General features: G+C 42.4%; 2 protein-coding genes across 2 annotated transcripts in view; one reads left to right on the top strand and one right to left on the bottom strand.

The window, feature by feature from the left end:
• CHODL (chondrolectin) overlaps nucleotides 1-12,075 on the top strand; it is a 48,570-nt gene extending 36,495 nt beyond the window's left edge. Inside the window, exons 2-7 of the mRNA XM_065397463.1 lie at nucleotides 1,714-2,026; nucleotides 2,826-2,983; nucleotides 4,652-4,699; nucleotides 5,122-5,205; nucleotides 8,498-8,600; nucleotides 11,991-12,075. Of these exons, the coding sequence (XP_065253535.1) occupies nucleotides 1,714-2,026; nucleotides 2,826-2,983; nucleotides 4,652-4,699; nucleotides 5,122-5,205; nucleotides 8,498-8,600; nucleotides 11,991-12,075 (791 nt within the window). The remainder of the gene's footprint in view (nucleotides 1-1,713; nucleotides 2,027-2,825; nucleotides 2,984-4,651; nucleotides 4,700-5,121; nucleotides 5,206-8,497; nucleotides 8,601-11,990) is intronic.
• An 11,285-nt stretch (nucleotides 12,076-23,360) lies between these two features.
• Nucleotides 23,361-27,517, bottom strand: part of TMPRSS15 (transmembrane serine protease 15) — a 149,230-nt gene continuing 145,073 nt past the window's right edge. Inside the window, 2 exon segments of the mRNA XM_065421225.1 lie at nucleotides 23,361-23,516; nucleotides 25,158-25,297. Coding sequence (XP_065277297.1) covers nucleotides 23,361-23,516; nucleotides 25,158-25,297 — 296 coding nt within the window.

The raw sequence follows: 27,517 nt of genomic DNA on the forward strand, positions 1-27,517 counted from the left end.
AGATCATACTAACTATTGCTTAATGAATTCTGGCCATTAGCTTGAAGTTCCAGGAATTATGCTCTATACACCTTTAAATGGAGAGAAGCAGCTACTATGCAGTATGCAAATGCAACCTGCTTCTGAGGAATCATACACAGTATGCCTGATTCTACATTTATGTGAATTAAGGATAACTTAATGGAAGGAAATCAGACCCACTGTGTACTCACTCTTTCATGAAGACCTACTTTTGTTATTTCTTGTTTTGTCATTCTCTTAATATAGTATAAAGGCCATTTTGATTGAAAGAATATGGTTACACTTTGTGTATGGAAAAACATTTAGGGAAAATTAAATTTAAGTTGTATGATGATGTTTCTGTGTCCTAATTACAAAAACGTATACATTTATCAAGTTAAATAGGATAAAACTTTTTCAGATATAAAATCACTGGGGTGTTTACCTAGATCTGTTAACATTTATTATGGTTAAAAACTGAAGTATACAAAAGAGGTGGATTTTTTCAAGTAAAAATAATAATTTGTGCTCCTCTTCAACAAATATGGCTTATGAACAGCTTATTTTTTACAGGTTTAATGGTAAAATTGTTTTCTGCTTGTGTTCAAACAGTCTAGATAATTATAGTAATTTCTTATTACTTCTGTAAGGCCTTTGTTAACTTTACAAAATACTATAATTTGCACATTTTCTATGTTGGAATTGGAATAGACAAGAAAAAATGATTCTTTTAAAAGAGGCTTTTAGTTAGTCCAACTACAAGGAGTCTAAAAGAAATTGTGTAAAGTTTTAAGATAAAATCAAGATCACTATACATACAGCTGGTACATTTTAAAACATGAATGGGCTTCAGCAGCACTCACCACATTATATATACAGATGACACCACTGATTTGCTCTGATTCGAATCATTTGTCATTTTAGATTCAAAGCATAAGTTCTAAAAGAGGTCAATAGCAAATACAGTATGGTAAGCACACATTTCAACTGCTTTTGGAAGAAAGTAAATATATAATAAGTGCAGTTTCACTTTCTTTACCTTGCAGTTTCATAAAAAAAGAGTCATTGGATCGTTTGGTTTGATCCTTTAAACAGATTTATCAACTGAAGTTTAAGTAAATATTTGTTTGTGGGGACACATTAGATTTGATGCTTTCTGAAAATATTTTGATTATATTGTTCTGCTTGGCTATGTATTGTTATGGTCTCAGGTGCCATCTGTAGTTTCCATTGACTGCATTGAACATGCCAGGACATAGAGGTAAAACTATAAATACTGGGGAATCCAAACAAGCAGGATTAGATAACTGACTGAAGAAACTCATGACTTCCTTTTTACAATGGAAATTTAGAGCCTAATTTTGTGTTTATTAAAGTCAAATAGAGTTTTGCCATTCATGCCAATAGAAGTGGGATTGGTCCTACATACAGTATTTTTAAAAAAAACAAATACTACTTTTAAGGAAGGGGCCCAACCCTGCAGTCCTTAAGCAAGGAAAATTCCCATAGTTGTCAAAGGGATTCTCAATGGTTTTGATGGGACTTTCATCTGCTTAGGGATTTTAGGACAGGGACCAAGATGTGCATGACACCAGCAGTGTTAAAATTGGAGATGGGGGTTCAGCAGCATTAACCCAATCAAAATAAAGCATGACTTCCTTCAGCACGTGGCAAGTAGAAATATTATTCATCTTCTTTGTCACTGTATTTAAGGTCAAAAAGTGTGTTATGGAGATATCAAGCATCCCTGTTACAAGATAGCCTACTTCCAGGACTTGTCAAGACGTGTGGGCTTCCAGGAGGCCCGCCACGCCTGTGAAATCGACGGTGGTGTGCTTTTAAGTCTGGAAAGTGAAGCTGAACAGAAGCTCATAGAAAACATGTTACAAAACCTCACTAAGTCAGGCTCTGGGATTTCTGATGGTGACTTCTGGATTGGATTGTGGAGAAGCGGAGAGGGACAAGCAACATCAAGTGCTTGCCCTGAGCTCTACCAGTGGACTGATGGAACCATTTCATCATTCAGGTGAAAGTCTGGGAGATTGCCTATAGTTTCAAGGGTTTATGGAGGGAAACACAGTGTGTGCAGCACCCAAAAAAGTCAAATGTTTTGTGAATTGAAGCATATAGAAAAGTTCGTCAGTGGGGCTAATAACATGCCCCTGCTCCTTCTTCACACAAAGAGGAGGCTGAGCCAATGGATATGCACTTGGAGATATGGAAGGATATCTCTGTGGCATGCTTGTCTCAGCCCCTACCCTCAGCCTCATAGAAGTAAGGGCTCCACAGGCTTCCAGCTCTGTGGAGTTGGAAGGAGGGGGGTGGGGAGGAAATGGCAACCAAACTCTGCTGGATTCTGGCCCCCAAACTAGAAGGCCAACAGCTGCATAATTTAGTGCAGACTATTTAGAGTAACTCACTCTGCCCACACCCCAGATTTTGGAAACCCCATTAGATTTCCTGATTCAGCTAAAGACCAGTAGAACAAATGGCAACATTCAGGAACCATAATCTGCAGGGCATCTGTGGGTAGGTGGCAGGGAAAGCAGGCGTCAGAAGGGAAGGAAGGAACATCTGCATGGATGCTTCTTGACTGCAGGAAGATGCTCCAAGATCTGCAAGACTGGTAGTAGACCCCCCCGCTGTTCCATGCAGGAGATGGAGGGAAATGCAGCTTATTCTGCTTTAAGGGACAATGGAGCCTATGTACTATAACTTTCACTAGATTATGGCATTTCTGGTTGCTTGTGAATGGTTTTATTAGATGATATGGTGGGCCTTTTATCTGCAAGATTTTGAACATTTTGATTTATATGCACTGCTAGAAATTGGTATACGGATGAGCCTTCCTGTGGAAGTGAAGCTTGTGTTGTGATGTATCATCAACCAACTGCAAACCCTGGCCTGGGGGGGGCTTACCTTTACCAGTGGAATGACGACAGATGCAACATGAAGCACAATTTTATCTGCAAGTATAGTCCAGGTAAGAAAAAGCTAAAGTCAGATTTCACATGTGGTATACGTTAACAGAAAAGTCACTGCTTTGGCAGAAAATGTTGGGGATTTGGGGATCCTCAATATTTTGAGGAAAACTGTACTGAAAGAACTTGAAAACTGTGAATGTTTTTATGTGAAATGTTGCCAAAATATTTTCACCATTTTCAAGTAATGCTAGTTCTCGCCCTCTGGCTCTGTCACTGACTTTCTGTGATGTCTTGAAAATGTCACTTAGCCGATCTGTAAAATGAATACAGGTAAATGGAATTCAGGGAGGTCCAGCGCAACAGGAAGAAAATTACACACAGGCACACCAGCTCAGATGAGGACACAAGAGGCCAAGGATTTTTCAGTTTGGCTTAACCTCCAGAAATGACATGGGAATCTTTTCTGGATCCTGCATATTTCAGTTGAGGAGACTTAAAACTGGACAGCCAGAACAAGGAAATTGGAAGCAAGCTTGAATTTGAGGCTATAATCATTTTTTAGTTATAGTAGTCATGCTTGGCAGTAGATAAACACCACATTTCTTACCAGGATTATGTTACTCAAAGCATTACTGAGTCTTAAATTGTCCACTGTGGCCACAAAGAGAACATACAAATCCCAGTATAAATTTAGCCAAACTGCATACAAAAAACAAGCAGGTTGTAAACCATCCTCATCAGAGCCAGGCTACATGTAAAACCCCACACTGAACCAGAGTTTCAGTGTTTAATCTGAACCTGCAGAGATTCCCATCCAATTGCTTCTTACACAATCAACCTCTAACCACAAAAGTGACAAGGTGTACATTACAAACTTGAATGTCATTTACACCTTTTAGACAGTAAATCTCAACAGTCTGTATACAGATTAGGGTCACTGTTTCAATTTCAGTGAGATTTACAAATTTAGAAAAATCAGAGTAGGAAAACCAATTGATCTCCATTCCTCAAACTTCCTACTTCTGAAGTACTTAAACAGATCTTGTTTTTTCATCTTTACAATCAAACTATCAAAATTCATGCTCTGAGTATGGCTCTGTGATTCATTAGGCAATCTTACTCAGTCAGCCTCCAAGCCTAATCGACATATGTTCACTTGCAATTTTTTGTTTTCTATCTAAGTAATATCTTCAGGGGTGGGGTGGGAGAGACTCCCTTGATGATGTTTAACGTCACAGTACTAGCTGTGGGTTTGAATCTCATTCACCTTGAAAGGATGTTGATCTTAATTATATAATAGTAGTTTAGTATGTTCTAGGATCCTCTGACTATAAGAGAAGTGAGATGTTAAGAAAAGCTATATTCAAATTATATCTGACACAAGAAAAGGGTGGGTTTCAATTATTCATCCAATAAACTAGTAGATTCCACCAGAAAAAAAATTGCTTAAGGCAAAACTGCAGCATTCCTATTTATCTAGATTTGTACAGAAGTATGGACTAGAAGTAGTTTGATACCAACCCTTAACTTTAATGTTTTGTATCAAACATTCTTCAGAAAGGTGCTTGCCAAATATTGAAATATGAAGTTAAAGAACTCTGCAATAATTGTGTTTTTTAATGAACATGGGAGCATAGTTTTGAGCTATGGCACTATGTGTAAAACAATGTAAAAGACGTCTGTTTTATTACTCTTACTCTTTCATTGTCAAACTATTGATTTAACAGATAATGTCCTAGAAAAAGAACTAGGTGACAGAACAGACACAGATTATGGTAAGAAACTTTAAAAAAAACTTTTAGCTTGAGTTGCACTGGCAAAGACATAATCTCATGAATCATTTACAGGCTCCAGGAAAGTTACATAGTTTTTTATTTTTTTAAACAGACTTGTGTTAGTAGTGGAACATATTAAAAGAGAATCCTGCAGAGAGGAATATTTGCAGATGTAGTTACAAATATATGGATGTAGTTCAAAACACTGCTGCTTTTAATTCCTATTCCATATTTAATCCTAACAACACACTAAAGTTCTGTAGACACATTTACTTCCAATAACTTATTCAATGCTGAAACAGTTCACATAACAAATATGAATCTGTTTTAAATGTAAAAAAACTATGAACAGATGCTACAATATGTAATAACCCCTCTTTCTATGGTTGTTATTTTTAAAATCTGTTTAACTTCTTTTTCAGAGGTTTTTCCATCAGTGGCAGCAGGAAAGCCTTATGATGAAAACAAACCAGAAGATAATTCTCATGTAGTTGTTACTGAAACAGGTAATGTATTCATAGGGTTTTAATGTTCGGAGTAAAATAGTAACAGAGGATGGAGGGAATTAGAATGAGATATGCAACTTCCCCTGTTGATGGGAATTAGACAGTTTATTCCTAAGAGCTCTGCTGAAAATATACCTGTAAGGGGTGGCATCCACTTCTCATGAGTGCCCCCTGGCCAGGTGCATGTGCCTTCACTCTCTTAGTCTGTGGTGACCTCTGTAGGTGGTTTCTTAGGCAGGTTTTCAACAACTCAGCCCTCTGGCCAAGTCATACATGCAATCTGTATGTGAAACAAAACAGACTCCTTCTTGTGTATATAGTCCACCAGGGGCCTATCCCAGTACCCCTCCATTGGTATCTCTGTAGCCCTCCCTGGGCTCAGTCTTTAAATAGTCCCAGCCCTGGTATGGGGCCAGACCCCCCAGGGCTTCCTCCCTGGAGGCACTGTCTTCCTGCAGCCCTCCCTGGGCTCAGTCCTTAATCAGTCTGGCAGCCCCTTCTGGGCTAGCCTCAAATAGTCCCTCAATCCTGGTATGGGGCCATGCCTCCAGGGCTTCCTAAACTCTTCACCCTTTCAGGCCCCAGCTGTTCTTCTAGCTTCAGTCCCAGCAGCCAGCCAGGAGCTCCCTCTTGCTCCCTGGTTCTTGCCAGCAACTGATCTGTCCATGGTACTGCTGCTCCTTCAGCCAGCCAGGAACACAGTCCTCATTCCTTCAGCTCCAGGCAGCAACTACCTGACTCTGGCTCTGCAGCTCCTTTTATATCACCCTCTTGGGCCATGATTGGCTGTTCCCTGCAGCCTCTCTCATTGGCTGCTTCTCTTCCTGGACCCACAGCCTCTCTAGGCCACTGGGAGGACTCAACTCCTCCCTGAGATGGAGTGTGGTAGCACCCTGAGGCCTCCAGCAGTGGGCCTCTGAGCCTAGTTCACCCCATCACAATACCTTTGACTAATAATTCAAGACTTTTGATCAGTTTCTCTTAGTTGTGCTTGCAGGAATCAATGGCTGTGATTGGCTTTCTGGGAGGAAAGCCAGGGAGGAGGAAATACTCAATTATTTCAAATATTGCTACTGTGTCTTCAGCACTGCAATTGGCTCTGCATGAACCTGGATCAGACCTTTGCCCCTCACCAATGCCCCACTGAACTCAATGGGTCTCTACCAGGGCACAGGGTTCTGCCACTGTGGATCTGATTACAGGATCAGGCCTCAAATATCTCCCATACAGTCAAATCCAGAGATGTGTAAAATAGTCTAACACAAACATAAGACACTTGTTTTCTCTTTAGAAACTGAATTTTAGTGCTCACAAAAGGTGCCAGATTGATAGTTCTAGGGACTGAAGTGTTGTGTTATCTACCCAATAGCCCCAAGGTACAGCAAGGTTCCCCATGTGCCCCAACCCCTATCAGGAGGGATCATCTCTAGGTTGAGAGCATCTGAAAAACTGCCAAGAAAAGTGCCAACTCTGGTATTGTTTTTTGGGATGGGGCCATCTACCCACTAAGAACTGCTCAGAGACCCACCAATTCATTTAATGTATAGGTTGATATCCTGCATGGTTCCAAGCAGTTCTTGAGAGGTGCTAAATTCCCTCAACTCTCATAGACTTCAGTGGGCATTGAGGGCACTCAACATCTCTCTGGAGCAGCTCAACATCTTGCAGTATTGGGTCCTTGGTTCACTGAACAGCTGACAGATGGCAATAACGTTCCACTACTGTCCATCTCAGCTGAATTTGAATCAGTTCCCTTGTTATGAATGCCCACGTGTCCCATTACCTGCCCCCCAGGATACTTTTACATGAATCAGTGAATTATTTTGTTGCCATTGTTGTTATTTTAAAGAATAACATTTTATTTTAAAATGTCATCATTGTTGTGCTGCTCTCTGAATATATAACGAGAATGCTAATAGACCGAGAAAGAAAAAAAAATCCTGAAAAATGCTAGCTAATGGAGAAGTAAAACATGGGGCTTACAATGGTGCATGGGAAAGATAAGCAACAACAGTCACCACCAACTATTGATCTCCATTTACACTTGCTTAGTTTCTCAGAGCAATTTTTCATCTGAGCACTCAAGGGCAGATGCTGTAATTATAAATAAAGAAATGAAATAAATAAATAGGTACTATGCTTTTCAATGCATGGCATGCAAAGAGCCTGTGTTTAACACTAGTGCTATGGTATATAGCATGGGTCGGCAACGTTTGGCATGCGGCTCGCCAGGGTAAGCACCCTGGCGGGCCGGGCCAGTTTTATTTACCTGCTGACATGGCAGGTTCGGCCGATCACGGCTCCCACTGGCCGCGGTTTGCCGTCCCGGGCCAATGGGGGCGGCGGGAAGCGGCGCGGGCGAGCGATGTGCTGGCCGTGGCTTCTCACCGCCCCCATTGGCCCGGGACAGCGAACCGCGGCCAGTGGGGGCCGCGATCGGCCGAACCTGCCGCGTCAGCAGGTAAATAAACTGGCCCGCCCCGCCAGGGTGCTTACCCTGGTGAGCCGCGTGCCGAACGTTGCCGAACCCTGCATCCATTCCTTTCCATTTTTTCACTGCAGAGTGGGTCAGATGAGTAGCTCCTGCTCTCCCCCTCAGCCAGAAAGAGGCCTGGTCTACACTACCCGCCGGAATCGGCGGGTAGAAATCGACCTCTCGGGGATCGATTTATCGCGTCCCGTCAGGACGCGACAATCGATCCCCGAATCGACGCTCTTACTCCACCAGCGAAGGTGGGAGTAAGAGCCGTCGACGGGAAGCCGCGGAGGTCGATTTTGGCGCCGTCCTCACAGCGGGGTAAGTCGGCTGCGATACGTCGAATTCAGCTACGCTATTCGCGTAGCTGAATTTGCGTATCTTAAATCGACCCCCCCCCCCTGTAGTGTAGATGTAGCCAGAGTCACAATCATGAGAGCTGTAAATGGGAATGGGAGTGGGGAGTGGACCTGGGGCTTATGCTCTCTTACTCCCTTGCATGGTTGAATAAGAACTGTGACTATTCAGCCCATAGCATGTAATCGAGTGTATATTTTTGCTGCAGTGTAAGTATAATGAGATATGAATCTTATAAGGAAAACTACAGTATGCACCTTCTGGACATCATTTTCATAAAATATTGGGGGCTTATTCTTATATTCCTAATATATTCACATCTTCCTTTAAAATTGATTAGCAGTCTTTCTACACAAGGAATTCAGAATTGAACTATGTGGGCATATAGATAGATATAGTGAGATGGGACAGCGTCTTTCAATACAGTACATACTAATGAGAGACTTTTTTTCCTTGTAGGTATAATTCCAAATTTAATTTATGTTGTTATACCAACCATACCACTGCTGTTGTTGATATTAGTGGCTTTTGGTACGTGCTGTTTCCAGATGCTAAACAAAAGGTAAATACTTTCAATACACTGGAATTAAATTGTCTTATAATGATGAATTCAGGTTTCCATTAGCAAGCTCTTCATACATAAAAAATGCTTACATCTCTCCCTTGCTTCCTTCTCAGTTGTACTGTATGCATCTTGTTGTCCCTGAAAATCCAAGCAATTTACTTATATCTGACAGCTGAAAATTCATGTTCACGGCTTTTCACCAATGAAAAGGCTCTGGACTAATGTAGAGCCACAGATCCCTTAAAACACACTATGCTGCCATAAGGAATTTTTCCAGTTCCAAAGAGGACAGTTTTTTCTGCCTCTACTGTTGCAATTTTCCCTTACTTCCTGCAGCCTGATCACAATCTATTTTGGAACTGGTCTCTTGGGAATGACATTGGGAGGCTTCACTGACATGGAGCATGCAGAAGGAGCACCCCACCTCCCCCAACTTTCTGCACAAAGGGTGAATTCTTCCCTGGCTGAATGGGCATAAGTTGTTAGGAGAAAAAGTTAAAGGGGTAGCAGCCTGATAAGTCTTGATTCACTAGCCATCCAGGAAGAGCAAGAAAGACGCCACCAGAGCAGAAGAACTTTACAAAAACAAACATGTTTATGGGCAGCGTAATTACCTGGATTCCAGCACTCAGCACTGAAATCACAGCAGCGAACATTTAGGAATGCATCTGTTTTGACAGTAGTAGTCAGCACTTTTGTAGCATATTGATTGGTGGTGGCGTCTCCCTCCTCCCAAGCATGTACATATGACTGTGATGCTAGTACTTCATTCATGGCACTCCTCTGCCCCTGAATGTCAGCTTTGGTGGGAAGGCAGGATTACTAACAACTCTGAGGACCCAGGGAATAGCTGATGGAAGAGTTTCTGTAGTAAAATGGGGCGATGTTCCATGTGGGCTTTCTTTTAGCTTTTTTAAAATTTGGAAGGCTTAATTTTCTCTTTTTTGGTGGGTTTCAGTTTTAATTCTTCCTTGTGAAACAGAAAACAAAATAAAAGGTAAGCAATTTCTGAAACTTTTAAAAAAATATTGCCCCAAATGGGAAACAATCTCCTGATATTTATGTAAACTATCACTGCGGTATTCCCTGGCATCACACAGTTATTTAGTAATCCTATCCCTCCAGATGCATGAGACCTACATTAGAACATGTAAGGTATCCTAATGATATGCACTTCCATATAAAGAAGTGGAAGATTTGTATTTCCCAACCTCAGCAATAGTAACACGTCAGGCAAATCCATTCCTACATACAACCACTGTGATTCCAACGCTGACCAACAGGGTCTTGGTAGATTCCATGAAGGTTGTGATGAAGGGCGCCCATCCATAACATTGTAAGGATTAGGAGATATATCTCACCAACAGTGGGATTAGCCTTCTAGGTAAGTATCAAGGCAGGTACAGTCATGATCTTTTTTTTTTATTTTATTTTTTTTAAAGCAGCTCATTCCACACTCTCCGCTACCATGCAAGGGATTTTAAAGGCTGAGTTCAGGCCTTGCCTATCTTTCCAGATAGACCATGCAAGAATGTGAGTGTGTGATGCATAGCCTACTGATGTCAATGGAAAGACTTGTTGACTTCAGTGGGTTTTGGATCACGCCCCTGAAACTGTAATAATTCATCCAAGAAAAGGACTTTGCACTTTCCAAGAGCTAGAAAGAGCAGAGCACAAGAAGTTGGGAACTCCAGTGCTTTATGTGAGGAGTTCTACCCTGAAAGGAAGTTCCCAACTTACAAATGAGTCTCTTCTTCTCCCTTTTTCTTTTGTAGGCTTTCATGGGAGGATGACCTTTCCTCTGAAAGGTTAGCTTGCTGTGGAGCCATAATCCATGGTCTTCCAGGACTTGCTTATCTTGGAAGAACATGGACAGTTTTGGCTGGTTTGGGTTCTTACAGGGTAGTAGTAAAGGGAAGCAGAGCATCTCTCCTGTAATTAGTAGCAACAATCAGCTCATTCATGCTTAGATGCTCTCCCTTTCCTTTCTTCCAGGGAAGCAAGGAGAAACTGCTTCACAGACCCATCTCCATTATCATCTGAATGCCTTGCAGAAAGTTTAAATTCCAACCTGGTATATGTCTCAGTTTCTATGATTGTATTTCACAGTCAAAGCAACAATTTTAGACAATATCCTCAAACTATTTATTGCTCCTTACTTAACATTATTCCCGGAAACTGCATGCAGAGTCAGATCCTCCACTGGTGTCAATAGCCACAGCTTCATTGAACTCATTGGAGATATACAGCAACTGAGGTTCTGATCCATGATATTTAGACATGTTATATTGGAGAGTGCATATTTTTAACTGCTTTTTGCTTAGATGACTTTCCATTCAGGGTACCTCAGACATAAATGAACAAAATGGGCTGGATTCACTAGTGTAAAACGGGAGTAAAGTTGGAAGCATACAGCCCAGCTCCAAAGCCCACTGAAGTAAATGGGAATCTTTTAAATTACTCCAATTACCCCCAGCCCCTTTGGCAAAAAATAAAAAACTGAAATATTATGTCTGGGAACCAAAGCGTTTTGATTTTGAACTGCTGCCATGGTGTCACATAGGCATTGTAGTTTGCTCCCATTGTCCTGTAAAATCTGGGCTTCCTGATCTGACATCACCTCCCAGGATGCACCTCTGGGTGAGGGGAAGTGATGCATCATGTCAGTCACATGGTTGAGGTGCATCCTGGATGTCGTTGGCCACAATATATCATGCAAGATGAAGTCTGGCTGGGGATCCCAGCCCACAGAAGAGAATGGGAATGTGAGGTGCTGTGGCGGCATTTCAGAACTGACTTTTTCAGACTTCCTTTTTTTGATGAAAAATAATGTTTTTCAATGCCCAAATTTTCCATGAAAAAAACAATGTTGATGGAAAAAATTTTGGCCAGCCATAATTAGGACTTTTCTACTGTGGTCAGTTCATTGCTAAGGGTCTCCTCCAATGCCCATTGATTTCAGTAGAAAATTGATCAAGTCCTAAAGGAAAGATTTTGTCCTACTTATTCATGTTGAAGAAAACCTTGCCATGGGACTTCTCTCAGCATAAGATACTGCTTAACATAAGGAGGGGTGGCAAAATCTGAACCTAAACAATATAGTACAGCATAGACAATCTAAGTCTACAGGAAGACAATGTAATTTACCCTCCTTTCAAACATAATTTAGTGGCTTCTTTGCCTTTGCTGATCACTGTGGTGATGCATTTAGGCAGAGCTTGTGTATAACTTTATTGTAGGAGGGGAAACTATATTAAATCAATAACAGAGGCAACTCTGAATTAATGGATGGATGCAAGTCTGACATACCCTGACCTAGCCGCATCCTAAATCTGAGCCACAGAGGGATCAAATGAATTGAAATTATTTTATATTTTTATTTTTCAGTAAAGGAAGAACAAAAACCAGCCCAAACCAGTCCACATTATGGATTTCAAAGAACCCCAGGAAGGACAGTACCATGGAGGTATAACAATTTAATGACTGAAAACAAAGCAAAAATAATATTTTACAGTCGGGCTCTATTATAATGTCATCTCAGCACATTAGCTTGGAATGGCTTGAGATTGCAATGGATCAGCAAGATGAACTGTAAGCTCCCCCTTGAGGCAACTATTCAGATCATTTTTGTATGTAACATTTGATTATTAATTAAATGAAACATGTCATGCTAAATAAAGAAAGAGGATGTGTCTATTTTGCTAAGGGAAGTAACTCGGCTACAACTGAGCAATGGAATGGACAATGCATTTGAAGTTTATAGGGGGAAATATCTACAATATGTGTCAGTTTTCAAATTGTTTGTAGTAATCATAACATTTTTATTTCCTGTAGTCCCTCATACAGTCTACTTTAGTTGATGTACTGTAAATTGAATGGACATAAATTTACAGTGTAACAAAATAATTTATCTTTGCATAAATATTTGATAAAAATGGATTGCTCAGTTATTTATTTGCACATTTTCAAGACCGCTCTTCATTCTTTAGGCACAGATTTTATTTTTATCCAGTAGCTCATGCTCATTAGCAGAGACAGTTTCCAATGCTGTGATATTGATCTGCAGTGGCAAAATTCAAGTATTCAGGAAAATCACTTGATGCTGCATAATGAGTGTACTTTGCTAGCTGATGGCCATATCTTTTTGATACATTTCTCCAGAGTGGACATAAATCATTCTGTCAACCATAAGATATGATTTAAATGCAGCCTTTAATAGCTATACTAGAACTATATTAATTTTTATTTCCTTTGAAAAGGCAAAAATGATAAGTATCACTGTAGTATAAAGTCTGAGATGTCAGTGAATCTTTTATATAAAAATTATGCTTAAAATGAAAGTCAAAAGATTATAAAAAACAGGAGCGAATAGCTTTTGCTAGTAATAATGCATTTTAGAGTCACACAAGAAAACACATTTTTAAGTAACATTGATATATTAATATAGATATTACAAGAAAATTGCTTTCTCCTAATATGCCATGGTGATACTCTGATGGTGTTAGTATCTTTAAATTCTGTACTTTTAGGCATTTTTAATGACATTAATGTCCATTCTTTTTTATTTTGTCCTTGGTTTCACACCAATTATCTTTGTCCCTCATAAATATGGTGTTGTCTGTTAATTAGAACCAGAATTTAGAAAAAAAGTTGGGTCAGCTGTTAAATTTTGTTTCTTAAAGTTCAGAGGTAAGTTTTCCATTGACTGCTCTTATGATAAAGAAAAATGAAAAACCCACAATAACCTCAGTACCATTGCTAGTGCACGTGTGAAGACATTCAGACACTCGACATCAGAATTAGCATTATTCTATAGGTTGTGCTTACTTCCTTTTCTGGATAACAACCCTCTTTGACAACTCAGGCCTGGTCTACACTACGTGTTTAGGTCGACTTTAGCAGCGTTAAGTCGAATTAAGCCTGGACACGTTCACACGACGAAGCCCTTTCTTTCGACTTAAAGGGCCCTTTAAACCGGTTTCTTTACTCCACCTCCGACGAGGGGATTAGCGATAAAATCGGCCTTAGGGGGTCGGAATTGGGGTAGTGTGGACGGAATTCGACGTTATTGGCCTCCGGGAGCTATCCCACAGTGCTTCATCGTGACCGCTCTGGACAGCACTCTCAACTCAGATGCACTGGCCAGGTAGACAGGAAAAGCCCCGCGAACGTTTGAATTTCATTTCCTGTTTGCTCAGCGTGGAGAGCACAGGTGACCACGCAGAGCTCATCAGCACAGGTAACCGTGATGGAGTCCCAGGATCGCAAAAGAGCTCCAGCATGGACAGAACGGGAGGTACGGGATCTGCTCGCCATATGGGGGGACGAATCAGTGCTAGCTGAACTCCGAAGCAGTAAACGAAATGGCAAAATATTAGAAAAGGTCTCCAAGGCCATGAAGGACAGAGGCCATAACAGGGACGCACAGCAGTGCCGCGTGAAAATTAAGGAGCTAAGGCAAGCCTACCACAAAGCCAGAGAAGCAAACGGAAGGTCCGGGGCAGAGCCGCAAACATGCCGCTTCTACGCGGAGCTGCATGCCATTCTAGGGGGTGCAGCCACCACTACCCCAACTGTGTGCTATGACTCCCTCACTGGAGAAACACACAGGGAAGCGGGTTCGGGGTACGAGGAAGATGAGGATGGAGATAATGTAGATAGCTCACAGCAGCAAGGAAGCGGAGAAACCGGTTTCCCCAACAGCCAGGATATGTTTATCACCCTGGACCTGGAACCAGTAACCCCCGAACTCACCCAAGGCGTGCTCCCATCCCCTGAGGGCACACAGGGGACCTCTGGTGAGTGTACCTTTGTAAATATTACACATGGTTTAAAAGCAAGCGTGTTTAATGATTAATTTGCCCTGGCAATCGCGGCCAGTACAGCTACTGGAAAAGTCTGTTAACGTGTATGGGGATGGAGCGGAAATCCTCCAGGGACATCTCCAGAAAACTCTCCTGGATGTACTCCCAAAGCCTTTGCAAAAGGTTTCTGGGGAGGGCTGCCTTATCCCGTCCGCCATGGTAGGACACTTTACCACGCCAGGCCAGTAGCACGTAGTCTGGAATCATTGCATAACAAAGCATGGCAGCGTCTGGTCCCGGTGTTTGCTGGCATGCAGACAACATCCATTCCTTATCGCTCTTTGTTATCCTCAGGAGAGTGATATCATTCACGGTCACCTGGTTGAAATGGGGCGATTTTATTAAGGGGATATTCAGAGGTGCCCGTTCCTGCTCTGCTGAACAGAAATATTCCCCGCTGTTAGCCACGCGGTGGGGGGGAGGGGTGAAGTGATCATCCCAGAGAATTGGGTGTGGGGGGGAGGGGAGTTAGTTGGGTTTGTGCTGCATGTTAACCCTGAAACCGCAGCCCCTCCTTTTACATTGCAAACCCATTTTAAATGGCCAACCCAACGGGTGCTTGGTATGGGAAATGAGAGCGCTACTGTTTGAAACCATTCCCACATGTTAAGAAGGTTAAAAAAGCCAAAAGACTGTGTCTTACCATGGCTGCCTGCAAGCGGAAATCTGTGGCCTGGCACTGCGTGAGTGATCTCTCACACCAAACCGGCAGGCCCTCAATATAAGAGGAAAAATGCGACCTTGTAACGAAAGCACATGTGCTGTATAATGTGAACAGCAAAATTTAACGTGAAAGAGTGTACCCATTGTTCTCTAAAATGTGTCTTTTTAAACCACCTCTCCCTTTTCCTCCACCAGCTGCAAATGTTTCTCCTTCACAGAGGCTAATGAAGATTAGAAACAGAAAATGGAGGACGCAGGATGACATGTTCACAGAGCTCCAGATGTCCTCCCACGCTGACAGAGCACAGCAGAATGCGTGGAGGCAGTCAATGACTGATTACAGAAAAGCACAATATGAACGAGAGGAGAGGTGGCGTGCTGAATCGCGGGATGAACAGAGCAAGTTGCGGGCTGAAGATGATAGGTGGCGTCAGCTTGCAGACAGAAGGCAAGAGTCGATGCTCCGGCTGCTGGAGCATCAAACTGATATGCTCCAGCGTATGGTTGAGCTGCAGGAAAGGCAGCAGGAGCAGAGACCGCCGCTACAGCCCCTGTGTAACCAACAGCCCTCCTCCCCAAGTTCCATAGCCTCCTCACCCAGACGCCCAAGAACACGGTGGGGGGGCCTCCGGCCACTGTGTCACTCCACCCCAGATGATTGCCCTAGCATCAGAAGGCTGGCCTTCAATAAGAGTTAAAGTTTTAAACTGCAGTGTGTCCTTTTCCTTCCCTCCTCCCCCACCCATCCCGGGCTACGTTTGCAATTATCCCCCTAGTTGTGTGATGAATGAATAAAGAATGCATGAATGTGAAGTAACAATGACTTTATTGCCTCTGCAAGCGGTGCTCGAAGGGGGGAGGGGAGGGTGGGGTGGTTGGCTTACAGGGAAGTAGAGTGAACCGGGGTGGGGGGGGAGGGTTCATGAAGGAGAAACAAACAGAAGTTTCACACCGTAGCCTGGCCAGTCACAAAACTCGTTTTCAATGCTTCCCTGATGCGCACCGCGCCCTGCTGTGCTCCTCTAACCGCCCTGGTGTCTGGCTGCGCGTAATCAGCGGCCAGGTGATTTGCCTCAACCTCCCACCCCGCCATAAATGTCTCCCCCTTACTCTCACAGATATTGTGGAGCGCACAGCAAGCAGCAATAACAATAGGGATATTCTTTTCGCTAAGGTCTGAGCGAGTCAGTAAGCTGCGCCAGCGTGCTTGTAAACGTCCAAATGCACATTCCACCACCATTCGGCACTTGCTCAGCCTGTAGTTGAACAGGTCCTGACTCCTGTCCAGGCTGCCTGTGTACGGCTTCATGAGCCATGGCATTAAGGGGTAGGCTGGGTCCCCAAGGATCACGATAGGCATTTCAACATCCCCAACGGTTATTTTCTGGTCCGGGAAGAAAGTCCCTTCCTCCAGCTTTCGAAACAGACCAGAGTGCCTGAAGATGCGAGCATCATGTACCTTTCCCGGCCATCCCACGTTGATGTTGGTGAAACGTCCCTTGTGATCCACCAGGGCTTGCAGCAGCATTGAAAAGTACCCCTTGCGGTTTATGTACTCGGTGGCTTGGTGCTCCGGTGCCAAGATAGGGATATGCGTTCCGTCTATGGCCCCACCACAGTTTGGGAATCCCATTGCAGCAAAGCCATCCACTATGGCCTGCACGTTTCCCACAGTCACTACCCTTGATATCACCAGGTCTTTCATTGCCCTGGCAACTTGGATCACAGCAGCCCCCACAGTAGATTTGCCCACTCCAAATTGATTCCCGACTGACCGGTAGCTGTCTGGCGTTGCAAGCTTCCACAGGGCTATCGCCACTCGCTTCTCAACTGTGAGGGCTGCTCTCATCCTGGTATTCTGGCGCTTCAGGGCAGGGGAAAGCAAGTCACAAAGTTCCATGAAAGTGCCCTTATGCATGCGAAAGTTTCGCAGCCACTGGGAATCGTCCCACACCTGCATCACGATGCGGTCCCACCAGTCTGTGCTTGTTTCCCGGGCCCAGAATCGGCGTTCCACGGCATGAACCTGCCCAAGAAACACCATGATTTCCACATTGCTGGGGCCTGTGCCTTGTGAGAGGTCTATGTCCATGTCAATTTCCTCATCACTCTCGTCGCCGCGCTGCAATCGCCTCCTCGGCTGGTCCTGGTTTTGCTTTGGCATGTCCTGGCTCTGCATATACTCCAGGACAATGCGCGTGGTGTTCATAGTGCTCATAATTGCCGCGGTGATCTGAGCGGGCTCCATGATCCCAGTGCTAGCTATGGCGCCTGGTCTGAAAAAAGTCGTGAAACTAGTATCTGACGGACCAGGGGAAGGAGGGAGGGAGGGAGGGGCGAGTGACGACATGGCGTACAGGTACAGGGAATTAAAATCAACAAAGGTGGCTGTGCATCAGGGAGAAACACAAACAACTGTCACACAGAATGCCCCCCCCCCAAAGATTGAACTCAAAAGCCTGGGTTTAGCAGGCCGTTGATTTCACGGAGGGAGGGGGAAGCTAATGAATACAGAACAAATCTATTTTTTACATCTTAAGCTGGCAGCCGACGGTGCAGCATGACTGATAGCCACTGCAGTATGATGACGATGGATACCAGTCGTAATATACCATCTTCTACCAAAAGGCAAGGGGCTGCTGCTGTGTAGCAATGCAGCCCCACGTCTGCCAGCCCCACGTCTGCCAGCACACAGATCGCCCTCGGCCTCTTCTGGGTGCTTAGCAGAAAATACTGGGCGCTTGGCAGAAAATAGCATACTACGACTGATAGCCATCATCGTCAAGACAGTTCAATAGGACTGAGCATGTCTGCCCAGGTGCCCATGATTGACAGCCACTGCAGTACGATGACGACGGATACCAATCGTAATATACCATCTTCTACCAAAAGGCAAGGGGCTGGTGCAATGCAGCCCTACGGCTGCCAACCCCACGGTTACCAGTCATGCTGCACCGTCTACCGCCAAAAGGCAGTTAGCTGCTGCTGCTGTGTAGCAATGCAGTCCGACGTCTGCCTGCACCCAGATGACATATGGTGACGGTGAGCTGAGCTGAGCGGGCTCCATGCTTGCCATGGTATGTTGTCTGCACAGGTAACCCAGGTAAAAAGGCGCGAATCTATTGTCTACCGTTGCTCTGACGGAGGGGGAGGGGCCTGACGACATGTACCCAGAACCCCCCGCGACACTGTTTTGCATCATTCGGGCATTGGGATCTCAACCCAGAATTCCAATGGGCGGCGGAGACTGCGGGAACTGTGGGATAGCTACCCATAGTGCAATGCTCCGGAAGTCGACGCTAGCCTCGGTACTGTGGACGCGGTCCGCCGACTAGAGCACTTAGAGCATTTTATGTGGGGACACACACAATCGGCTGTATACAACCGATTTCTATAAAACCGGCTTCTATAAATTCGACCTAATTTCGTAGTGTAAACATACCCTCAGATCACTATTTCCCTTCCTAGTGTTATTTATACATCTTCCCCATCTGTTGGAACCTCTCTCCTGGTTTTACCTTCTCCCCATCCATTACTTGACTTTTCTCTTTAATTATTATAACAAAGAAAGCATGATCCTGTATGACCTCAGAGTCCATACTTCCTACTTACCTGAAGACTGCTGAACCCAGCTAACACAGAAGAAGAGAGAGATGTCTTTCTTGAGGATGCGTGTTGTAAATAATAGTTAGAAAGACATCCAAGATTTTAAAGAAAGAACAACTTATTGAAAAAAATGGGGTGGTGATGTTGGGGGAATGAAGATTTAATAAGTCCCATATGCTCTCACTACTTTGCATTTCTCTCTGCTTGAAATGACCACTTCAGGACATACCAATATATATTGTGATCAACACAATATCCGTGACAGAGGAGGAGTTTCCACATGGAGGTTTGGAGAATGCAAGTACCTTTTCCCTTCAAGTTCTTTGTCCCACAGGATAATGAGTAACAGGGAATGTTGGGCAGTTAGCAGCAGCAATCAGTCTGGAAAACTGTGTTGAAGTGGCAAGGAGGAGAGGGAATTAACAGGTAACACTTGCTACGTGAAGGCCTTCAGGGCCCTGTATCTCAGAAAAAGGGTCGCTTAGACTGTGGATTTAGTGGTAACAGGGATATTTTGTCCCAAAAGTCACAAGTTTGTTCTTCATCTGTATACACTGGATTGGGGAGAAGATGTGTTTCCATAAGCCCTGTCTCAAGACATTCCATAACTCCAGACAAAAGGGCTAAAGGAACTTGAAAAATCATTTAGAAGAAAATAAAATTATACATAAATACAAATAATGCAAAAATAAACTTGATGATGCAGTAGGCCAGCAGCTGGCCAGGATTCAGCTTAATGTCTTGGAGTGGCTCAGGAGACTTCTTACGTGGGCCTGAGTCTCTGAAACAAAATTGTTTCCTTAGGGAAACCTGTAACTCTCAAAGCTCTTAGAATGCCTTCTTTTACAGGGATGATACTTGTATGCATCATATACACAAATCCCATATGTGTATAAGTACTGTTCTTTTTTCTCTGTATTTTATTTATTTTTAAAATTAACTCTTTGGAGCACACAGAGAGGGAGGGCAGCAGGTGGTGGGGGGAGTGAAGGACCAGTTGTGAAGCCATGAGGAAGAGAGAAGAACCACTTTTTCATTTGCAAAGAGAGTGCATAGCAATTGGGCAATACCAATAGTTCCCAAGGTTTCCCTGGGCAGAAGTGCTGTCACTCTTAGAATCCAGCAGTGAGACTATTGGTAATTAGATGGCATGTTCCATAGTTAACAGAAGAGATGCCATCAAAAGTCAAGTAGTTCTGGATATCCATCACATCTGTGGTCTCAGCTGGTCAGAACTGAGGAGGGGAGGTTAGATATATGAGTTGACTTATTGTGTCACATTCCATTCTGCTCAGCCCTCTCCCGCCTCTTTTGTTTTCACAAAGAGGCAGAGGGCAGAGAAGCAGCCGCAGCAGAAGAGGAGAAGAGAAGATAGAAAGAAAGAGTAAGGATTCTATTGTTCTCAGGTTAGGTGTTTGAAAACTTATGTCACCTCCTAAAGAAATGCCTTCTTCCGCCTCCATAATTGTCCTGGCTATTTGCCAGAAGCACCAGCCACAGCTCCAAAAGAACACTGTCCTATCAGTTCTTTGAATCAGTTAGCATCTCAGCAACGTGAACCTGCTCAATCCCATAACTTCCTTTTCTGCCTTTTTCACAGCTTCCAAGAGCATGCAAAATGACCTGAGATTTTTTCTAAAATAGTCCATGTTGCTTGCATATTTAAAGGTAGTAAGGACACAATATGATTTAAAGGCTTTATCTGTTATTTTAACTGTATGGAGACTTTTTTTGAGAGAGAGAAATCTCATAATAGGAAAGTACTTCGCTCAGGAGGCCACACCTGTTCTATCTAGACAGAAGGGACTGGAGTAAAATGTATGTTTCTGACCCTAGTCCTATAGATATATCACTCAGGAGCATATGCTTTATGCACAAACAATATTTTAAAAAGGGAAGTTTTACAGGCCTATGGATGGCTTATTAATGTCTGAATTAATGCTGAACCCAACAAATCTGTAGTTCATGTGCATCTGAGTGCCTGCTGCTTGCATTTGGGATTCAAAACTATGCAATGAAAAAATGGAAACATGTTGCCATGTTTCTGGAAAGCAAGTTTTCCAGCAACTAGGGCCTCTAATGATTCTGGCTGTTGTAAATCATTAATGGAGTAAAACTTACAGCATTTATGGTAACGTGACACATAGTACTGTCCATTGTAAATTACACCAGCGATTAACTTTCTGAAAGTGCATCTTCCACTGAATATAAGGACACTAGAAAAATCTACAGTAATAATCGACACCTTAATTTTTTTACTAATTGCAAACCTATTTCACATGATTTTAACTACGAATAAAAATGTTTAAACCATTTTAACAATTGCTTCACTCACATCAAACTTTGAATTTGGTACAGAATGCACTGTATGTCTCGGGGGCTGTGTTTCATTAGAAAGAAGAAAAGTAGAATCGGAATGTGGAAAAAAAGTTCCACTATTAGTTGGAAAAGCTGGAGTTTTTGACTTTGACATTAATTTTTTTTCCAGATCATCTTAATGATTGATTCAAAACCAAAGGGGACAGCAATGGCTTGTACTTTAGCAATGATAGAAAGAAATCGTTCTTCTGCATATATATTTAAGCCCATTTTGGGCAGCTATTCTCCCAGAGAGGTGCACGGATTTATGCTGGTAATGTCTGTTGGTGCTAAAGTTCTGAATTTTCTATTGATGGGAGAAGAGACTCCTTGTCATTACATTCTTTCATATCATGGTCACAGCAATCCATGGTTTTGTAATCCCAAAGCTAGATTACTGCCATGTGCTTGGTTTGAGACTGCCTTTGAAAAGGACTGTGGAACTTCAACCAGCATGGAAATCTGTGGGTCCACTATTGGGTGAGGTGAGTTGTTATAATCCTACTGCTATGCACTGATTATCTATTTGCCTCTTGGTGCAATTCATAGTATTGGTTGTGATCTTTCACAATCATTTTGTCCTGGTCGGGGGAGAGGGGTAGGATCTACTTGGTCACTCTTGTTGGATCACCTTGTACAGCAAGACACCCCAGAGTGGGCCACTGGCCCTTTTCACTGGAGAGCCCACGCCTCTCACACCTCCCGTTTATGGTCTGCTCTAGTCAAACCAGAATGGCAGCACTTTAGACTGGCATAAATGATGGCATGAGGTGGGGGCAACAGAAAATCAGGTTGATTGTCTGGCAAGATTCCAGGCACAGTATAAGGCCAGACTGAGTAAGGCCTAGCATTACTTCATGTTAATAGCAAGGAGTGGGGGGAGAGAGGGATGAGGTCTACAAGACTCTTATTCTGAAGATTTAATTGCCCTTGTTAATAGCTGTATTCAGTGATGGAAGGCACCTAGGCAATGGGCATCATTACATGTGTCTATATAAATAATTACAATTCTTTTTGGACTTTTATGTAACACCGTGGAATTAATTAGATTTTAATTGTTCTATAGCAGGCACTGAGCAGAAACAAATGGAACATGCCACTGCACTAGAATGATTACATCATTAGATACAAACATACATAAATTGTGAGTACACAGTTATTTATGTTTACATTTAGAGAAAGTTTTATTTGGAGAAGAACCCAAGAAATTAAACAGTCAGACTATTTAATATTTTACACAATTGAAGTCCTCTAGTGGGTGATTCACCCTAATTGTTAAAACAAAACAATCCAAAACAAAACAATCCAAAACATTCTTTTAAAGTCCTTTGTACTGATGACTGAAAGTAAACACGTAATATACCAAGCAGCAACTAGAGTGGCATGTTTATTTTCCTTGCAAAATTGGCTGAGGATGCTTATTGTTAGATGCTTTTAAGAGCATTACAGTTTATAACAGAAGAGTTTGGTTTTTGTGTGCACAAGCGTCTATCTATAATTAGATAGCTTAGCAGTAATTTCCAGGATGTTTGCCAGAAATAATAATAAAAAAAGGTACTGTGTTCATCCCTGGTGTAACTTCATTAATTCCAAAACAGTGACACCAGGGAAAAAAATTGGCCCCAGGTCAGTTTATCCCATTATAAAGCAGCCAGATTGATTTGCACGCCATCTCCATGTATACAATTTATTCCAAAACTGTTTGTAATAGAAACAAAGGAGCTCTCACGATCTCATAAACTGTTAGGGTACAGCCCCATTTTGATGTATGGGATTATTAAACAAAATTCCCTATGCATTGAAATTGGAATGGACATTGGGAAGGAAAGCATAAAAACCCTGAAAAACTGGGATTAATAATTTATATAGTTGTTACTCAATAAAGAGCGTATCCTTTGCAAATCACAGATTGTACTCCTTCTAAATCTTTGTGCAGGTTTCCATAATGTACTGGGCATTGGCATTTTTTTAATATGTCTGTAAGGTGGACAAATAGTAAAACCATATCTCGTATAGCTGTCAATGTAAAGTGGTAAGAACCAGTGGCAAAAGAGACAGCTGCTGTTTTGAAATATTGCTTTCTGACAGGACAGAGTTTTCTTAATATTTAATGTTTTCCTCCCAAAAGTTTGTTTATGTCTAAATCTCACTTTGAATGACAGGATTTTATTCAGTTTCTCTCATCATTAGTTCTGAATGCTATGTGGTATATTATAATCTTGCTTAATATTTGTTTTTACATTCTATTTTGGTTTTTGAAGTCAAGCTAACGTATGAATTGTTTTATCCAGTCCACAAATTGTGTGACTCGAACATACACTCCAGGACGCTGGGGCAATGCACATTGATAGCCAAAGGATGTCACACCTGCCAAAAGCCACCTGTTATTGTCTTGACTCATCAGGGACCCTCCTGAATCTCCCTGCAATATTGAAATTCAAGAGTTAAAAAAAGAACTGCTTTCTATCTTAAGTAACTTTGGATCTTCAAACTGTTTTGTCTGTGTGTATCCCAGTTTTGGTGCACATGCTCCCGATGTGCCCAGAAGGGGATCCACATGAAGAAATACTCAAAAGAGAACACTGTTTACTGATTTTTTTAAACATAACATGTGATCTTAAGCTCTTAGACACCTGTCAGTCATGAACTGTATCAATCATGAAGCATAGTAGAACCCTTTGAATTAATTGTTTTACTTATCAACTTTAGGTTGTATGCTCTTACCTTGCACAAATCCTGATTAAACAGGCTTTGCACAGGGGACTTCTGAAAAAGGTCTGGGGGAAATAAAACCTCTCTCTCAAAGCCTGCAGAGCAGCTGCAGAAGCTCTCTCACTCTGTCAGCAACCTACAGGCTGTCTATGCCTGCTATATCCTTCCTAATTCATGGTTCTTTGGTCATTGATTATAACACTGATCTCTTGCACTCTGTATAATATTAAGGCCTCGCTCTTCCCTCTTCAGTGGGGCATAAGGGGATGCAAATAAAAGCAAAACAAGTAGGGAAAGCCTCACAAGCTTAAGGAGTGCAGAGTGGAGTCAACGCGGTATGACCTCCTTTTTTTCTGAGAGTCTGCTGTAACTCCCTTAAGGCGACTTCATTTGGTCTAGTCTTGCAGTTATGGGGCACAAGTCAGAAGCAGCACAGGGTAGATCCAGTGAGAACCACATTATGTAGCATGCTCCCATTAGAATGTGATGAAAACAGTTAGCAAAAACAGAGAGTTCATGCCGCTAGAAGCAGAACTAAGTAACATTCAATGCTACCTGCCTCCCCATAGAGAGGGAGTGCATTGTAGGCTGCGCTGGGGTGGACAATGGCTCCTTAGGAAGCTCTGCTGCTAGAGGACAGGAAGACCATAAGAGAGCAACAGTGTTATCTTGTCACAGAGAAGGGCAGTTCCTCCAAGTTGTTGGAGCTTCCATTTCTTGAGGATCCATGGAATCTAAATGTTTGAAGGTAATGCCCCCTTACTGCTCTCCATCCATCTATCTAAAGTATTTTTTAGGCTTGTGTCAGCTTGGTATTTAAGCCTCGCACCTCACATTTCCACCCACAAACATCTCTTCCTCTTGAGGAGATTGTAGACCAGAAACTGTGTGAGGGATAGCTCAGTGGTTTGAGTATTGGCCTGCTAAACCCAGGGTTGTGAGTTCAATCCTTAAGGGGGCCACTTATGGATCTGGGGCAAAATCAGTACTTGGACCTGCTAGTGAAGGCTGGGGGCTGGACTTGATGACCTTTCAAGATCCTATCAACTCGAAGGGACATCTCCATTTATTTTATTTTAATATGTGGCACTTCCAACACCCCATATTGCCCTCTAGTGGTTTTTTTATGTCAGAAAAGTCCCTTCTGGCCTTAAAGTCTATGAGGTACAAAATAGCTTGTAATCTTTAAAGCATGTATCTTGTTACAGTATGAAATATGTAAAGCTCTGAGTAGAAATTATATTCTGACAGTGAGTGGCTAGTTTTTAATGATCAGAGGACCAACCAGTGAGCTGTTCAGTAATTAGAAGGAATATAATATTAGCAATGCAAATGGGTTGTTTTTACTTACCTGACAGGAATCTACTCCTCCTTCATCATAGCCTGCACACATCATATTCTCTGTAATATTATATTCTGGCATCTTTTGTTGGCATTTCTCATTTGTAATAAGAGGGACCTCTGCTTCTTGCAATATGTTTGCAGTGGAACCTTATCAAAATACAGAGTATACACAATCAAACTGATCAAAATGCATAGCATAAACAACAGCCATTATTCTTAGTGATTCAGATATTTCACTCTCATTACACAACACTATCGAGGGCCTGGGTTGCCATGTCATTATATCAGTTTATACTCCACTAAAATGTATCTAGGAATTTATAAGGGCCTGGCTCACTATCATTAATGGATTTTATCCTCTGCGAGGTAGAATATATTAACTCTATTTTACAGATGGGGAACTGAGGCAGAGGGTATATTATATGACTTGCCCAAGATCACAAAGAGAAATAAGGCTGAGCTAGGATTTGAATACAGGTCTCCTGAGTCCCAGTCCAGTGTGCTGTGCACTAGACCCCCCCTTCCTCCTCAGTCATTGGAGTTATTCTTGAGTAAACAGTAGTGAATGAAATCCTGAGCTTTTATAATAGGGATCACAACTAAATTTTGTTTTTCAAATAACTTAATGAAGACCATTAAAATAAATGAATATTATTATGCATGGATCTAAGGACCAATTAAAAACGTGGCTTCGACTCTCCAGATTCTTTGAGTACATTGTATGATTTTCAGTTGGTCATTTTAACCCCTTACGCTAATGTATGTTATTAATTATTAACCAAAGTTTTACGGTGCAAGTGTACTCTGAAAGTAGCTCAGCAAAAATGGCAGAGTTGTTCCATGTTTATTGCTCGGTGACACCCGATCAATATGCTTGATTTACAAATGAAAATGTAAATTCTCAGCCCTGGAAATTCAGCCTGGGCTCTAACAGTCAAGCTGCATTTCATCCTCTAGATGCCTCTTTACCAGTAATAATAATATCCTATGAGCTACATTCTGCCATCAGATTCCCCTGTGCAACCTCCTTTGTCTCAGGACAGAATTTGGCTCCGTCTGCAATAACAATCTCTGAAAAGTGAAAATCTGCTTTGTTATGAAGTACAGTATAAATACATTTCAGGGTGTGTTCATTTTTAAATGGCAATTTTTTATTTTGGGTGGGTTTATGAAAGGAACATAAAGATTGGTTGCAGGCTGAAATTTTGGCAAAAATATCTCAGGCAGGAGCAATTGTTCACTAAATTTTAAAATAATCATTTGGGACATTTAAAAATGTTTGCCACCGAAAACATGTTCGTGAGAATTCTCTGTCATTGATGTGGTTGGATACATTAGGGCATGGTAGCATGTATGTGTCATGACCCACAAGTCATAAACCTGGGTTTCCAGGGTTTATAGGAACAGCCATACTCCAACCCTCCATCTGGCAGCCTCCTAAGACTTGCTTACCTTGGATCCAAAAAGCCCAGCCCCAGTTTGAAGCTCTGCCCTTTCAGTACTTTTGGTGGAGTCCCGGAGCAGCTGATTAGCCTGCTGGTCCAGCAGCAGACACAGGAAGCTATCCAAACAACTGGGCTTCACCCTGTTCTGGACTGTGTGCCATCCTGCTCCTCTGACTTGATTTCCTGGCATGTGATTCATGGTTCTGACCTCCAGTTTGTCTCCTGAACCTGACTCCTCTCTTGTGAATCTGGCTCTGACTACCAGGTCTGACTGCCCACAACCCGGCCATGGCAATATGGGATCTTTGTTAAGAACAGGCAAACGACCCCAGAAATGTTAACACTGGGCCTGAATTTCAGCCTTTTGTCTCAAATGAGCCTAAATATTTTTTTTAATTTTTAAAAGTTTAGATAAACAGCCTTCCCTCGCTGAAGTCTCTCAACAGCTGACGTCCCCTTTTCTTTCCCTCACTTCTGACGGGCTTGTGGTATGGCATATGAACTGCATGGTACTCATCCAAACTGGATAATCAGATTTTATGAAAATGGCCTTCCTCTAGAGGACTGGAACCAACTTCTTGCACCCAAATGCTCCTGAAGGCTGGGATGTTCAAAATCTGGATCTGAATTTTATTTCTCTCTGCATCCTATGTTGCTTAGGCAAGATGAAATGGAGTGAAAGGCAAGATTTCAGCCTTACATCTACAGAAACAAGGAAATAATGGACATTTTTTTCCTTATGAAGAGTACTCCATTATAGTGAATGGCAAAAAAACAGTCACAGTATGTGACCTTTTTAGAGACCTTTGATGTTACAGAAGGTGGCTGAATGAAGAGAGCACTAGACTGGGACTCAGGATACCTTAGTTTTGGCTGTGGCTTTGCCACTCACCTGCTGGGTGATATTGGGCAAGTCATCTCA

The sequence above is a fragment of the Emys orbicularis genome, chromosome 1, assembly GCF_028017835.1.
Source record: "Emys orbicularis isolate rEmyOrb1 chromosome 1, rEmyOrb1.hap1, whole genome shotgun sequence".
NCBI classification, from domain to species: Eukaryota; Metazoa; Chordata; order Testudines; family Emydidae; genus Emys; species Emys orbicularis.